This window comes from Molothrus ater, chromosome 3, assembly GCF_012460135.2.
Source record: "Molothrus ater isolate BHLD 08-10-18 breed brown headed cowbird chromosome 3, BPBGC_Mater_1.1, whole genome shotgun sequence".
Lineage (NCBI taxonomy): Eukaryota > Metazoa > Chordata > Aves > Passeriformes > Icteridae > Molothrus > Molothrus ater.
The window spans coordinates 74,738,615-74,755,424 of record NC_050480.2 but is presented as its reverse complement, the minus strand read 5'-3'; the positions used below and the strand labels follow the sequence as shown (position 1 = coordinate 74,755,424).

The 16,810-nt window shown below is 42.5% G+C and overlaps 1 protein-coding gene across 1 annotated transcript; it reads right to left on the bottom strand.

The window, feature by feature from the left end:
- Positions 1-5,180: 5,180 nt before the first annotated feature.
- On the bottom strand, positions 5,181-15,985 carry LOC118684708 (uncharacterized). Its single transcript, XM_036379780.1, has 19 exons — positions 15,898-15,985; positions 14,549-14,676; positions 13,731-13,874; positions 13,048-13,131; positions 12,335-12,502; positions 12,169-12,265; positions 11,854-12,077; positions 10,949-11,102; positions 10,666-10,874; positions 10,461-10,578; positions 10,108-10,313; positions 9,511-9,628; positions 8,778-8,947; positions 7,934-8,007; positions 7,728-7,855; positions 6,741-6,930; positions 6,183-6,324; positions 5,507-5,603; positions 5,181-5,200 (listed from the first exon to the last, which is right to left on the bottom strand). The coding sequence occupies exons 1-19, from the start codon at positions 15,983-15,985 to the stop codon at positions 5,181-5,183; spliced, it is 2,559 nt and encodes an 852-aa protein (XP_036235673.1).
- Between the last annotated feature and the right edge of the window lie 825 nt (positions 15,986-16,810).

Sequence of the window (16,810 nt, the reverse complement as noted above, 5' to 3'; positions counted from 1 at the left end):
CAGAGGAGAAGAATGGACCCCAGCAGCTGTGTCCTGAGCTGTTCTTCATGCTGCAAGTTGTGCCCTTGCCTCCTCTCTGGCTGAATTGCTGAGGGGGGACCAGATATAACCACACAGGGCTAAAAGTTCCAGAAGCCAGGGAGAAGAGGGATTGAAGCCCCACATCCATCCTAAACCTTTTATTAGGGAAGAAAAAGGGCAGAACAGGCAGTTACATATAATGGATTTTATACCAGTTAACTCCTTTGGTTGAGTTAACCAGTTAACTCCATGAGCTGGTTGGTGCTGCTGGAAGGAGCAGTTGCTGGTACCAAGGATATGACAATAGACTCTGGGTTCATTTCCTGCCTCAGGGACCAGAGGCTGTTCTGAGGCAACTGGAAGGAGAAGATATGCTCTATTTAGCAGGAGGCACAGCAGTGCAAAGGAGGAGGCGCCTTGCAGGCAGGATTAGCCCGGGATTCAGGAGGCTTGCACAGCCTCACTCAGCAGGACAGGCTTTCCACCTGAACCCAGCAGCTTCTCTGCCCACTCTGTACAAAGGATTGTACAGCAGTGTTGGCTGCCAGCAGCAGCAATACCTAGACATAGACCCTGAGGGGGGCAAGGAGGTCAAATCACCTCTTGAGGAGAAGAATAAGAACCTTGGAGAGAATATTCCCCAGTGGTTAAGGGCTCACAGTGGAAGAAGCTCCCCAGCCAAGCGATCCACAGAACTCACCCCCCAGCCCCCAAAGCAGAGGCGAGCCTGGAGCCGCCCGCACACACAACAGGGCTTTGAAATTCTATGCTGAGGAGCACCACGTAGGTGCCAAGAGGTTTTATGGTGACACATTTGGGCTGCACATAGGTGTGCTTGGGACAAAGAAAACCTCCCGCAAATGGGCTTCAGCCAGTGCCTTGGGAGAGCTGCTTCTCTGGGAACTGCCAGATCCTCTCCAGCTAGGGAAGCCAGCAGCTATGCTTCCAGCTCTGCCTAGCAGTAGCTAAAAAATACTCCACAAAAACATAAATACACCTCCAGCTTCTAAGGGCCCAGTGACTGAGTTTTGCTGCCCAATTTATCTGCCATGCAACCACAAATCCTCTTCTTGCCTTTAACAGGAGGGAAACTGGAAAGAGAATTCACAGATCCCAATAAATCTGTCTCTTTCTAATGAGCTATAGAAGCCCCCATCCCTGATCAAGCCCCTGACTTTTTGTTTCTTTATACACCAACATCAGCCTAGGCTTGCACTCTTACAGTGCTTGATGTCATGATAAGGAGGAAGACTCACCTTATTTATGCTTCAAAGCATTTCTCTCCAAGCACATGCCCTTTCAGCATTCAGGCTAATACTGTAGGTGTTTCTAGGCTCACAGGCACAAATAAAAGAAGAAATTATATGGAAGTGGCTAAAAGCTCAAATAGATTTGTGGCAGAAGCCAAGACCTGAACTTCCTTAAGCTTTCCAAATCATTAGAGCATTGTCAGAACATGTTTTCCTCTGGATAGAGGTGCATAGCATTTACTGAAGAGTTTGGCATGTAAAACAAAAAGTAAAGGAATATGCCAGGGAGAGAAAATTAATTGGGACAAAAAAGTAGATGGCACTTTTCTTAGTTTTTCAATATTAAGTTGTTGCTACTTTAAGTCACCAAAACAAAAGTAAGTTTTAAAATACTGGCTGTCATTTAATACAGCCTACATAAAAGAGGAGATTTCTGCCTATCAGTGACCAGATAGGAGGTTACTTATTAGCAGTGATTTATCAATATTTACTTGAAATGGAAATAACTATCTGCAGTATATTTCTGTTATTGTTCCTATTTTCCTATAAAAAACAAATCACACCAGACTTCTCTTTTCCCTTACCACTTTTGTCATTCACCTATTGAATTGCAGAAGACTCGAAGCATAAACAAAGAAGATTGATCTGCTTTCAACTTGTGTTAACAGGGATATAAAAATAACATCCCAAATACCAGGAGAAAAGCATGTGGTCATAAAATATCCACTTAAAAGGCAAAGAGGTGTTGATAAAACACTTGAAGATTTTTTTTTCTTTTTTATATATATAAGCAGGAAGGCAGCTCCTGAATTTTAGTATAAACAGACACCTCTGAGGTAGAGAGAGTACTACTGTCATGTCTTTAAAAGATTTTGCTGATATTCAAATGGATTTTGTGTGTCTCACAGGCTGTTGGAACATCTGACAAGAAGCTTTATATAAATCCTTGTCCAACCATGGAGGGAAATGTCCTTGAATTTCCCCACATAGCAGAAAGGTTAATAGAGAAGATGATTCTTTACATAACTCATCCTTCAAAATGGCACTAAACAATGCTTTTAGAAGAACTGAAGAGTAGAGCCACAATGTACCTGGCCATCACCTTGCTTTTTTACAACCCCTGAAAGCCCATCAACAGATAAAGCATGTCTAGATGTTGACTAAGCTTATGAAAATAAATGAACGTCTTAGACAAGATTGTAATTACCGGATTTCTATGCCTGCTGATGTCCTTGAGCCTTGGTTTTAAGAAAAAGACCTGAAAACCCAGGGAGCCATAACTAAGACAGAGTTAACAGTACTGAAATGGGCTGCCCAACTGCAGGCTTGGTTCTCACAGCAGTCTCTAAATGTTACGCTCTTCCCCCACACAAATATAAGAAAGAAGGTGGCTCAGGTTCCTCAAGGCAGCCTGTGCTGTGCTGGTGAAGGCAGATGAAGACTGCCATTCACTCAACCGGAGAAAACACTGCTTAACAGTCTAATTTCTTGGGGAGACATGAGGTTTCTCATTTCTTGTCAGCACGAGGTAAGACACAGGGAAGGCACCACACTCGCTAAAGCTCCCATGGCTGTGTTCTCTTAGGTGCAAAACCCTGGCAGCACAGTAGAGGTGTCTCCCTTGATTTCTTGATGGGTTTTGCCTGCAGAGTGAGCATTACCCAGTCCTCAGACCAGTGGGCTAACACAGGGGAAAGCACTGGGCACCAAGTCATTGAGTTGTCAAATCTGTTGTCAGGCTTATGTGTTCTGCATTTTCCCACTATTCCTATGTTGATATTCCTCAATATCACAACTCCGTGGCTTTAGTCTTCATCTACAACAGGGGTAGCAAAATGAATCCTTCATCACAATAGCCTTCTCTACTGGAAAACAGTTTTGACATGTTTCTTATCACAAAGCCCACAGAGATTTCTCCAGAAATGACAGTAAGACATCACTATAGATATACTTAGCAGACAACTAAAAGACAAGACTTACATGGGCTGCAATTACAGCACAAACCGTTTGGGGGGGGGAGGGGGTCTCTGTACAGGTAGCAACAGAGATAGCATGAAGTAGGAAAAAATGTGCCTCACAAAGCGCTAATAGAGTCAGAAAATATGTTCTTGCTCAAGTTAGCTTTCACAGAAATTTCCTGTTGTATAATTCTTCTTAATCTAAAGTTAAAAAGCAGGCACCCATTATTGTATATTTACTTCTAAGGGATCAAGATTCATGCTAAGCAGTAGCTTTCATTAGAACAGGAAAATATAAAAAATATTGAATCCAAACTCTTTTCAGATGCAAAGAGGAAACCAAGAAATTTCTTATCCATTAAAAAAACCAAAACAAAACACACAGAGGAAAATCTGTCAGGAGCCCCTAAGCATCACATTCTCTAGTAAGGAAAAATCATTAACATTTTGCAGATAGAGTCCATGTACTATTGTTGTAGTGGGTTTTTATATTTTGTAATACTTTGAAGTAGTTTTGTTTTGTATCCCCATATTTTTTCCCAAATGGTTTATCCCAAACTGTACCCCCCCTCCCTTTACCTGTGTTATCTCTCTCCTGGGATGAGATCATCCCCAAACCCCCACCCTGGCTCTCTGTCAAACACTCAGCATCCCATCCCCTCCATCCAGAAGTTTCGGTCCAGGTCATCGAGTGATTAGCCAGAGGCCGGGAGTCAGCCCCCCAAGCCTTGCCCCATACGCTGTCCTAAATGTCTATCCGCCAGCATCCATCCCTTAGGGTCACTCATTGGTTGGTAAAACGTTATCTACTTTTGGTTTCCACCTCCCTTTAAATGTAACCTTGGCACATCTCCCGGGGCTCTCGGCAGGAGGCCCCCTGAGGTGCAGGAGCTCCTTTGGGACTCCTAATAAAACCTTGGATTAACCCCTGCTCAGAGTCGGCCCTTTATCTTCTACCGATGTCTCTGGTGTCTCTTGTGCTGCAAAGGTGCCAGCCCAGGTGCCCTCAGCACCCTCGGGGCACAGAGAGTGTCTCCCTGCCAGCCCAGGTGCCCTCAGCACCCTCGGGACACACACAGAGAGTGTCTCCCTGCTGTCAGCCCAGGTGCCCTCAGCACCCTCGGGGCACACACAGAGAGTGTCTCCCTGCCAGCCCCGGTGCCCTCAGCACCCTTGGGGCACACACAGACAGTGTCTCCCCGCTGTCGGCCGTGTCGGGGCTGCCCCCCGGTGTCTGCCGACTCGGGACTGGCCCAGGGTTCCTGAGAGGCTCCCAGAGGGACAGAGACATACTATCATTATTATTATCACAAATCTTCGCTAATTTTTTTTCCTCAGCTAATCCTCAGAGGATACTTAGCTAAGCAGTCACTGATGTTACTTGTGAGTTGTTTGACCCACCTAGGGAAGGCGACTTGACATGGTAGAGCCACAACACTCCTGCAAGAATCTCAGTTTAAAGCCTTCCTGTCAACAGCCACTACAGGATCAAGGGTGTTCATTCCATCTTACTCCAAAAAAACCCACATTCTTTTACTGACATTAAGTTCTCCCAGTCCTTTGTTCATACAGAAGCTTAAAGAAAAGCTTGAAGTGATGTACAATTAAGTTCAGACTTGTTGCTATCTTCTTCCCCTACTCCAAAACAGATGCTTCCAACTGCAAAGTAACACAAGTTTCAGACATATTAGCTGAGCAGACTAGGTCAGATGAACACACAAAAGACCAAGAGTTTAATGTTGTAGAGGAACAGAGAAGAACAATACAATTATTTAACTTAGAGTTACACCCAATATGGGTTAACTGACCCTTTTCTCCATAGACTCTGATAATCTATTTTCCCAGTAGATACCACAGAAACAATTTTACTTGTGAATCTGGGCAGCAGGCTGTGGTTGCTTAGGGCACCTAACTGCAACTTCATAAAATGAAGTAGTGTTTGTTCAGTCTGTCAGAAGTTGGTGCATTGACCTGCAGGGAGAAGAGACGTACACACAAATTTGTTACCTTGCAGCAGCAGTACACTTGGTGTTCCAATAGTGTAATTTAAGACTGACACCAACCTGTCCTTATTGTTTTTCTTCCTAACAAGCACTGGTCCAGATGACACTTGGCCATGTGGATGTGCACTGTGGGCTGTAAGACATTTCAGCTTTTAATTCCCTGGACAGCATAATCTAGGACTAGAAGTCTGCAACCTGGCACGATTAGTGAGAGCACATGCCAAATTGCTGAGCAAAAACACAGGAGAGACTTGAGACATGTCTGTTTTCTTACCAAATCTGTGCTTCCCAGGATTGCATCTCCTTGGACAATAGAGGTCTAAAGGCTGTTGCTTAGTATTGCAGATCACCACACTGCAGTGGAAATACAACTACAAGACAAGAATATTTAGATTATTTAGGGAAGTCTTACTTGGAATCCAAGGCTGTACCGATCCCAAAGGATATGAAGGCTGTGTCAAGGTGGGGGCAGGGGGGGGGGGCCTCTTCTCCCAGAGAACTAGTGACAGGACAAGGGGAAAATGGCCTCAAAATGCACTAGGAACAGTTCAACTTGGGTATTAGTTTAAAGTTTTTCACTGAAAAAGTGACAAAGCATTGGAACAGCCTCCCAAGAAAAGTGGTGGAGTCACTATACCTGGAAGTGTTCAAAAAATGAATAGATGTGGCACTTCATAAAATTATTTAGTAGGCATGATAGTCAAAGATTGGACTTGAGAATCTTGGAGGTCTGTTCCAACCTGAATGAATCTATAAGTCTGTTTTGTGAACTGAACAAAAGTGGATGGCCTTTATTCACCCCTAGGAGGGTGTTATACCTTCAAGGAGGTGTCCAGTAGCCCCAGGCAGCACTGGCCAGCTGAACCCTTACACAGCATGGGCTGCATGCATCACCCTGGGCTCACCTGTCAGGACTGCCAACAGCTCATGACAGAACAGAGACATCTGACCTGCTCTTGTAACAGAGATGTGCCCTGGACAAAGGTGAACATCCTCACTTCAAATCTCTTGAGGTGCTGGGGAAATTTTACTCTGAAGCTGTAATTAACTTCATGGAACACAGTTCTGTAGGAGTCTTTGTTGCTTTCACACCTGTTTGGGAAATGCACGAGAGGAAATGTATTTGATCTAAACCTTCAACCAGATCTTCAAACACAGCAAAGAAATTAAATACAGCAGAGCTTCCCTCTCCATTTTCCTTGGGCCATAGGGGAATGAATAGGATCTCCCCAGTTCACGATCCCTGCCTTTGCTCACGATCAGGGTTCTTGCTCTTCATTTCCAGCCAAAACTGTTAGCTAGAAGCACTTCTGGCCACCCCCAAGACCTGCTGGCCCCATAAGGCACAGCCACTATGCTGACACCAACACATGCCTCACAGATTAGCAGCAATTGCCTCCAAGGTGACCTCTGCCACTTGCACCTCTGCCTCTTCCCCTTTCCTCCCAGCTGAGGTACAGCACCTTGTGCTGAGCAGTTACCAAACAGAGGAGGGAAGCCTTCCTCACCCATGTATAAGGAAGTGCCACTGGGGGAGGCTGTCCTGGCTTTGGGAATTGGTAGCCCAACAGTCATCCAGGTTTAGGTCCAGTCTTGCATCTTTAGGCTGGAGCAGTTCAACTTCAAAATACAGAGCCTCCCTCAGGTATTTTACCACAGGATATTCTGATTCCTGGTAGGGCTCTGAATAGGATTTCTCTGCAAGAGAGTATTGATATTAGAAGCTTCCTTTTTATGGAGGAAATATCTGCAAACTTTCTGCTTCACTGTTTTTTCCACTACCATTTACTCTGGCATAGTAATACTAAAACCTGGGACAGCATACAAATGTCAGGAATTGGGGACAGAATGGTAAGAAAGCAAGATCAGCTGTGAAAGCAAAAATCTCAGACATATTCCCTGGCTCTGAGGATCCAGAAATGAAACACTCCTTCTGCAAAAAGCCATTAATATTGCTATTCAAAATTGTCTCAAAGGTAGTGAAAAGGGAAAATGAATATTAAAAAAAATCATAATGGCCATTCCAGTCATCATGAGTGTTTGGTTCAGGCTTCAGTTAACCCTTTTTGCTGGCATAGGTACCACTTTAAAGCAGTATCTTTGACACAGGTTACAACCATTGCAGGGAGTTGCTGAACCTGCTCAGCAACACTTCAGGAGCTCATAGGAGAGAGAAGCTGGCATCACATTCACTACACAAAACTTACATCATGCCCAGACAAAGCAGGAAAACCATACATGTGTCAGTGATGCTAATTCTGCTCCACTACTGATATTTGACCATTTATGTTGCATTTTGGAAGAAAAGTCCCATCAGAGGCCTTAAAAATTTTCCTCTTCATCCTTTGATACATTTAAAAGTCATCTGAACATGGTTCTGGGGAACATTTTCTACACTGCCTGTGCTTGAGCAGAGTGGATGAGTAAGATCAATCTCAGATCCCTTCTGGCTGCAGCCATTCAGTGATTTTATAGAGTCTAATCACAGATGTTACCTTTGAAAAGCTTCAATGAAAGGGCAAGACAGCCAGACCCTGGCTTAATACTGGGTGGTGGGTTCTTCTTAGATTCATATGGAACATCAGCAGTCTGCTCAACTGCATACAAGCAGAGAAATTTCAGTCTGAAAGAAAGGGTTTAGCATTAGATTTTTCACAGCCAAAATAACATGTACAATCTTTTTTTAGGGAACAACACTTACTGGTATATGGGAATAGCATCGCCAGGTCTGAAATAGAGTACCTCGTTCTCATATGTGACAGTTGTGCTGTTGAACTGAAGCATGTACATCATTACAAACAGGACAGTCACATTAGAGTCTGATTTGTGTTTGGTACAATATCTACATCCCTCTGCTTGACTGCCAGATTGCACTGAGCAGAGTATGTTTACAATTAGGCAGAAATTACCAGCCAAAAGCCCAAGGCCCACTGAACTAAAGTTTACCATAGGTGACAGCTATGCCATAGTCAAGAAGAAAGCTTATTAGCTTGAATATGACAGAGCACCCTAGAAAGGGAGTGCATGGGTCCTGAGAAAAAGAACAGCTGAGCTTATTTACTGAATCAGTGAGTAGAATGAAATGAAACAATGCAGAAAGCTGCATTTATTATGATCGGAATTTAGGCATATTCTGATTATTTTCTATTTTGTTTGTTTTCTATTTGTACAGTATTTGATGGTAGGAATAGTACCCACTCTAGTCTTTGGCCATGTAGTCATTAGCAATACCCAAAGAGCTTCTGCAAGGCGTACAAGTACATCTGACCAGCATAAACTCCCATTCAAGCCCACCATGAAACAATTCAGAGGTGTCAAACTGAAGGCAAGTTTCAGAAAGCACCTCTGATCTTGAAAAAACATTTTTACTACTCAGTAAGAAATGCTGCTCAACTGAATTTAGTAAGCTCAGAAAGGTACAGATGTACTACTGTGCTGGTTTCAGCTGTGACTTCCATGCAGCTTGAGCTCCCTCTGAAATTCTGCCAGGTCTAGCAATAACCCTACCCTAATGCAGAGTAAACTTGATGTGACCAAGTCCTTACTTTTCTACTCGTTCCACAAGTGTTCACATTGAACTTGAAGGTTGCAGTCCTCTCTGTCACTAGACTGGGTTTGCACTGTCTGTCCCTCAAGACAAGCAGAGCAGTGTCCAGGTCTTCACCACCTACCAGTTTGATTGCAGTAATAATCACAGTGCCATTGGGCAGGCATTCTGAAAGAGCAATATACATTTTCATGCAAATCAGGATTCAACCTCCTCTTGCAGCCTAACAACAAAGTTCTGAATGGATTTGATGGCAAGCTCTTTTGGCAGCCCACAAGGAGCTCTCATTCTCTTTAAAAGGATTTTTCTAGCCAAGATATTCCATACATTTAATACTGATGAGTTGCTAAAACTCTTAATATTTAGGGTTCTAACATCTTTAGAATGACTATTTTATATGCTGATCCTCCCCACATTCCACCAACACCCCCCCCCCCCCCATTCAACTCTCAAAACAAGCACAAAAACCCTTTACATAGCTTTTACATAGCTTCTTGATTCTGGAGGTGTGTGGGGAAGTAGACTTTCCCACTTCCTTCCCCCATGCCTGTACTAGGCAGGATAGCCACTCCAATGTTTAATTATACCTGCCTTGTGGCATATTAACTGGTAGGAAGTCTGACAAGCAAACAGAGTGCCACACAACTCTAAAACCAAGAAACGTTTCAGACTGCATAGTTTAGTTTTGCAACTCAAATAGCATTAACAGCTAATCCCCAACATGCTATTACGTATTAGCTCTGAAGGTGAAAATAAGCAGGAAATCGAGAAATCTCTCCTCTGAGCCAAGGTGATGTCATCCTTCAAGGTTAAGTAGAATGAAGCCTTTATTGCAGAGGTGTGAAAGCCCTAGAGATGACAATCACAGGTTAAACAAGAGAATACACACTGTTCAACTAAAGCATTCAAAAACTAAGAGGGCAGGTTATCACAAGCCAAAGATAATGGTGCTTGAGCAAAGTCAAGTCCACAGGATGTATTTAAACAGGATGTTTTTAATCCAGAAGTTCACAGGGTGATCATTTTTCAGTTGTTCTGTAAAAGAATGCAATACAAACTCCACTGCATGTATAGTTGTCCTTAAATACGCTCAGCCATATGCTGAGCCAAATGCTCAGTAAATGCAGAATATGTTTCTTTTTTTCTTGCCCATTTCTGCCAACAAGGGAAATTAAAGTTTTCTTACAAGGGCAGAAAATAGTCTTCTCAGATATAAGGGAGGATTACCTCAAAGAGAAGTTTTATTTTGCTTTTAACAATATACTGTGTTTTGTTGACATCTGACAGCTAGAACATGCCTTTCAATTGCTACATGTTGGCAGCCTTACCTCATAGCTCACATGGGGAGAAGGAAAAGGGACAGAGATTGCCAGGTGAGTGCCATTGTCCCTCAGAATGTAATTGTACATCTGTGCAGCCTCTTGGGTCAGGTGCCAGTCTGAGATGAAAGGTAGCCAGTTTTGGTCCACATTCCCCCGAGTGATAATGAGATGGAGGTTCCTCCCATCACAAAACCCTGTTGCACTGGGCAGTACTGCAAAACAACCAAGAGTCAGCCAGCTGCCATCAGTTTAGTGCAGCTCCCTGGGACTGGCAGCATCCCTGGCTGAAATCAGCCCAGCTCACAGCCAGAGTTCACAGCCAGGCTGGTGCAGTTTTGTCTAAGTTCCACAAAGTTTACCTGCATCTTTCACAGCTGACAGTGCAACTACTGGGACAACAAAGGTCTCACTTGATGGATAGGTGATGAATGTGAGTGTGACATTCAGGATGTAGGTTCTCATGTCCTCTCCCATGTACTAGGAAAACAATATTTAGACATGAAAAATCACCAAGTAATATCATCATTTCTATACCATGGGATGCTGCAGTGCCTTAGTACATACCTCTTTTTTAACACTTGGTGCATCAAGTGGGACTTGTAGTACATATGCTTTGCTTCCATTAGCATATCTGGCCCTGTGTATTAGGTAGCCATGCTGAACAGCTTCAGGTACAGCCACAACGACCCCTTCAATGGTTAAGTTCACAAGCTCAGCATCTGGGAGGAATGTTCCCACTGTAACATTCATTAGCCCTGCACTCAGATTTAAATCTGAAAAGGAACAAATAGCATTAAGCTCTTAACAGTACCAAAACCTTTAGTAAATTCAATGTTTAGCTACTTACTATTGGTTATAACAACCTCTGCTTGTTCAAATGGTGTTTCTATTTCCTTGATGATAGTATGTTTGGTTAGTCCCCATTTGTTGTCTTCCCACTGGTGTTCCAAGAACAGGTTGATGGTGTATTTTACCCCAAGCTGTCCACTGCTCACAGAAGTCTAGAATTCAAATCAGTACCCTTTAGTATGGCTTGATTTTGCATTAAAGTTATGTTGGAGTATCTCAAGGTCAGTTAAATCTACAGCCCCAACCAACTGCCCTTTTTGCTCAGGAATCCTGAACTCTTGTATCCCTGTTTAGATTATCTCAGAATATTCAGAAGACTTCCTTTGGAAAGTGATCTCCCACTCCCCAAGATTCAAAGCAGCAGGAGACTATTTCATAGTGAATAGGGCTGCTTATGCAACCTCACCAGAAGTTCAGTGGCTACATTTGCCCAAGACTCAGTTCACCCCAAGCAGCTAGATTTAGATGTGTAGTCCTAACCCATCCCAAGGGCACATGGTCTGCTGGACTAATGGGTTATTCCCATTCTCTTAAGTGGTCTGTGTAAAATACAACAGGAACTCATCAATGCTTTACAATGCAGTTAGAACCATCTCAGAGGAGTATGACATCTGGAATAATAGGCGAAAGCTCCCTGTTAACCTGAGTAATTAATGAATCAATAGTTCTGTGTAGGATTCTGTCTACCTGTGCTTGCAAGAAAAGAAATTGTTCATGAAGTAGTGATTACAAATGCTATCTTTGGCCAGGGCTTCTGGAGTTTTTAACAAATCCTTTGTTCTCCCTCACTCCCACACTTCCATCTTCCATTTGAAAGGCACAAGATGAAGAATTATTCGTCATCAGAAAACAAACATACATCCCAGAATATTGCTTGCATGGCACCTAATATAAGTCACCAACCTTGTAATAACCACCTTCTGCACCAATTGGAACCTTCATTGTAATTGTTGTTAACTCATTCAATAACACATATTTCCTGGAAGCCATTTCCTTGGCAGAGAGTTTGTGTAGATCCACGCCAGCTTCCACAAGCACATCCTTAAGGCTAGTCACTCCAGCAGACAGTGGTGGAATATACTTTGGAACAGTCCAGGTGATTGTTTTGTTTGTGTAGTCCACACCATCTTAGGGACAAGACATGAAAGCTGTCAGCTCACTGGCTGTGAATCTGTCCCTGTACATTTTGGTGTTGGAGCATGGTACCACGCTCCTTACCTACAGGACATGCCACAGCAGTATCCACCATCAGGATCACCCACTGGTATTTGTAAAATGTACTTGATCTCAGCACAGAAAAGGTAATTCCCTGATCCTGTAAGGAAGGAATCTGGTTAGACCTGCACAGCCTGGCAGCTTGTGGGGCCAGAAGGAGCACACCAACCTCAACCAGCTGAACTTGGGCAGCAGTGTATGGCACTCGCAGCAGAACCCTGGAGTCTGTGGCGTTGAGTCCATAGCCTGCACTCCAAGCATTACTCACAAGCAGAGCCCTTTTTTCTTCTGGCTGATGAAATACTATTTGCCATATTGAGGTTTCTTCTGCCTTTGCCTACCCAGAGAAATGTATCAATAGTTTAAACATGATGGTCAAAGTAACAGGTTTATTGCATTGAATGATTTACTGTGTTGAACTGCCCAGTGGTCTGTTGCCTGTGAATTTTACTAGTGGGATATCCCTCCAGCTTTCCCCACCTCATGCATACAGAAAACTTTCCATATTAAGGGCAACAGAGAACAACTAACTAATGGCACTAACTGCATTGCTGAAGACTCTGCACATACAAGAGTCCAAGAAGAAAAAGGCCTCTTCACATTTTTTTAAGGGCTGTAGGATTTTAAGGCTTTTTTTTGGTGCAAAAAATAAGCAAACAAAAACCAAAACAATCTCCTATCTGGGGAGGACTTGATTTCTTGGAGACACAGCCTACAACTGTCTGTACTTCTAATCTATAAAAATATACTAAAACCACTTGATACAGAAGTCCTATTATTGTTACTTAGGTACTTTTTGAAAGTACTGCGTGGTTAATGAAAAGAAAGATAGTTGTGCCAGAGGTAGCACTAGCTTTTGAAAAAAGAAACCTGCAGTTTTACTTCTGGAAATACAAGAGTCCAGTCCTCAGGTTCATCTTGAACAAAGTCTTTTATAGTCTGTGGAACCTCCCTCCTGACAGAAATCTGAGGAGAAAAAACATCTGTAAGCGGTTTGCTGATAACACTTATTTCCTTGTCTTCAACACCCTACAAGCCTTTTTCAAGAGAAACTTAGACAGAATTTCCTAGACAGAGATGCCACCATGCCTGGTGATTCACCTATAGTCTGCTTGATTTCAGTTTCTTTTTATTTTTCCACCTATTTTCTACTTTCTATTTCCACTTAACACCAGAGTTTGTTCTTGACTCCAACGTCCTCTTCCAAGAGGAGTCCACTTCTCCTTCTGCATTCCTCCCCAGCAGGGAAACTTCCTTCAGGAGTTATACATTCTCTGTTGTCTCAAATAAGATTTATTGGGGCAACATTCAGGGAGTTCAATCTACGAGCTTAACCTTTTTGATATGATTTTTCAGCTTTATTAGCTAATACTGCTAATATAAGTTACCCAATCAAAATACAAATGTATCACTTAAGATGCATACTGTGCACTCACTAACAAGCTGCTCATGATGGGGCAGTCTGAAGCTGACAAAATTCTAGGAATATGCATTGGAAACACAATCTAAGAGAGCATCTTGCAGTACCTACTTCTTTACTTCTATCACTTTCCATAAGTACTTACCTCCATGTAGTTATTTTCACATTTTATCTCTCTGGGATTCCATGGACCATAATAGCAACTTGCACTTTTCAGATGAGTTGTAGCATTGCTCATATCAGGAGTGTGAGATGCTTTGATTTGTACAGTTACTGTGAACACATCTTTCTGTGTGGGCAAATGGAACATTTGCCTGTTAGACTGCTTTTCCCTAGCTGGGCACCACCTATCCTAGTGACTTTAAATTAAATTACAAAATACACCCACCAGCCTCTGCACAGAAGAGCAACTCCATACTGAAGCATTATCACTTTAAATTTCATTGACTGCACAAGATGTATGCACATAGGTGTATAACTACACAGCAACATAAATACTTTGGGCAGCAGGTTTGTTCCTTTTGCATAGCCCCAGAAGTGAACAATAAGAAAATAAACAAACCTAAGAGATAGCTGATTTTGTGTTTTATGACATAGTAGCAGTGAGCCAGCAACCAAAGTTTTCGTTTTTGCTGTGAAGTGTCTCAAGACACTAAATATTAGGGCAGAGTGCAACACAGCTGCCTGATGCAATTCCATATTGCAAGCCACAAGAAAATAGTTGCCCTTTAAGGGCACATGTGATATACTTCATTTGTTCTTCTGTACATGGTACTCCAAATGGCAGTACCATGGAATATTCTCAGACCTTTGAATACATTTGAAGAAGATTATATTATTCTCTACTAACAGATACTCAACACACTATGACACCTCAGTTAATGCCCATTAATAATTCAGTAATTTCTCACATAAAGTTAGTGTAGAAGAGCACTGTAATTGAAGTGTCTGTAACAGACTTACTTCTAAGTGAGAATGGCAGCTGAGTGCAGAAGCACGGAGCTGAATGCTCCTGCAGGTGGTGTAAGTTACTCTATAGCCACACTGGGCTGCCATGGCCTCATTCAGCTCCCAGGCTGTGCCAGACTGATCTACAGGCAAATAGAGAGCAAAGAACTGTGTTAGCTGTATTAACAAGTATAACTCCTGCTCTGCTAACTCCTTGAGAAACCTGCTCTGACATAGAGATTCAGCTGAACTTGCTGTGATACAGCCCAGCCGTATTCCCTGGACTCAGAAGGGGGAAAGAGCTGTGACTAAGTGTAAAGAAAAAGAGAATGGTAAAATTACAGGCACACTGGGACAGGAAATACTTGCAGCTGAAGCACTGGAGATGGAAAAAAAATCCAAACCACCAATATGGTGACAGATGACAACAGCAACATCAGGACTATGACCTGTGGCTGGCACAGGCTCATATTTCTCTGATGCCTGCCCAGCAGAGTCTCTTCAGGAGACAATCGACCAGGATTTTGAACACACTAATGATTAGCTTGGATGTTTTTAGTATACAAAAAATTTTTGTGGTTTTGAGCTTTTTTAGTGTTTTAGTTGTTTTGGGTTTTTCCTTTAAAAAATCTCTTTATGGTTTAAGATTTATGTATCCCAGCTACAGAGTGTTTTTGTGCGTGATGTCTGAACAAAGACCACATTTTAAGTGGGTTTTGACACAAAACCCACTTCTAGAATAATGGATGGCATGGAGAGCTTTTTCAAGGCCAAATTTACATTTATACATATAATCTTAAAGCAGGTGTTTATATCCCAAAAGTATCATCACCGTGCCCTTCCACAGCATTCTGTGATGCTTTTCACAGAAATGTACATCTTGCTGACTACTAAGTCCATAGCTAGAGGGCTGAGCTAATTTTTCTTAAACTTCATTAAGTATACACCTCCACCAAGCTGAAGCCACTAGTACAAAAATAATAATAATGTGCCAGCTTCAGCTAGTGAATTTTCAGAGCACTATGTGCCATTACTAAAAACATTCTTATCACAAAGAAAATCCATGAGATTTTTTGTGAGATCCAGCTTTAACATGCCTAGAAACTACCATGTAAGTTTCAATTTGAACCCAAAATCAAGTCTGATCATGGCTAAGTTATCAAAAATCAAATTGACAGTATAGGTTACACAGAAATCAAGGTAGCAGTTGGGTTTACTTACAATGAGATCCAGCCTACTATGCTCTATAACAGTAGAATAATCTAGTATTATATATAGGGAATTCTAGTATAGAAGCACCTTAGAGAATTTTAAACATTTCACCGTATGTAATTCTCTCACCAAGTTCTTCTACATCAACTTACCAACAACAAAAAGAGATAAGTATTTGTCTTCAAAGTATTCTGCAGTCAGTGTTATGCTCAGAAAGTCCCCCAAGCACTCTGAACTCATGGATCCTGTGTTGAATGTATTGAAAACCTGGTAAGGTGGGGATTCAAAATAAACTACAAACAAATCTGCTATTTCCCAGATTGCTTTGTAAAGTCAGTGTGGTGATAGTCGTACAACTCTTATCAAGAGAGGTGAGAGGTTGTGTTTATACTGGCAGTAATTACGGGAGAAAAGCCAGCTCCAAAGTTAGTATCCTATTAGTAATGCCATTCGATGATTTGGAAATGCCACCTGCAACAGCTGGTCATGGAAATAGGATTTTGGAACACAGTCAAAAAGGTACTACATTGGCTGCCCCAATCTGAACACCTTAGATGAAGTAAAACAAAATGTCAAAGTCCCACACACTCCTGAAAAGTGAAAAAAAACCCCCAACCTCTAAACCAAAAAAATCCCAACAAAACCCTACAAACCAACCACAAAATAACCAGAACGTTCCACCTGTACCCCTCTATTTACAAGAGCCAAAAGTCAGTTTGGGTGGAGAGCAGCCACATAAGCTGTGCCCTTCCATCAGCCTACCCTGGTCACTTGCCCAAGTACCAGTACCAGAAGCCAGCTGGCTCATACTGGGAAAGGACCACACAGAAACAGAGAAGATGGCTTGAACAGCTTCAGTCCCAAGCTATCACCACAGCATAAACCAGGCCATGGCTCCCAAACCTCTTCCAGGCAGGAGGCAGGTACACACTGTCTAAGTGTAGGACTAGAGAAGGCTTCTTGTTTGACACACACATCTGATAAATGGGGATTTGTTGCCTCAACAGGAGTTTGTTTCTATGGCATCATGAGCTAACACTAGGTAGACCTTTTATAATAATGGTG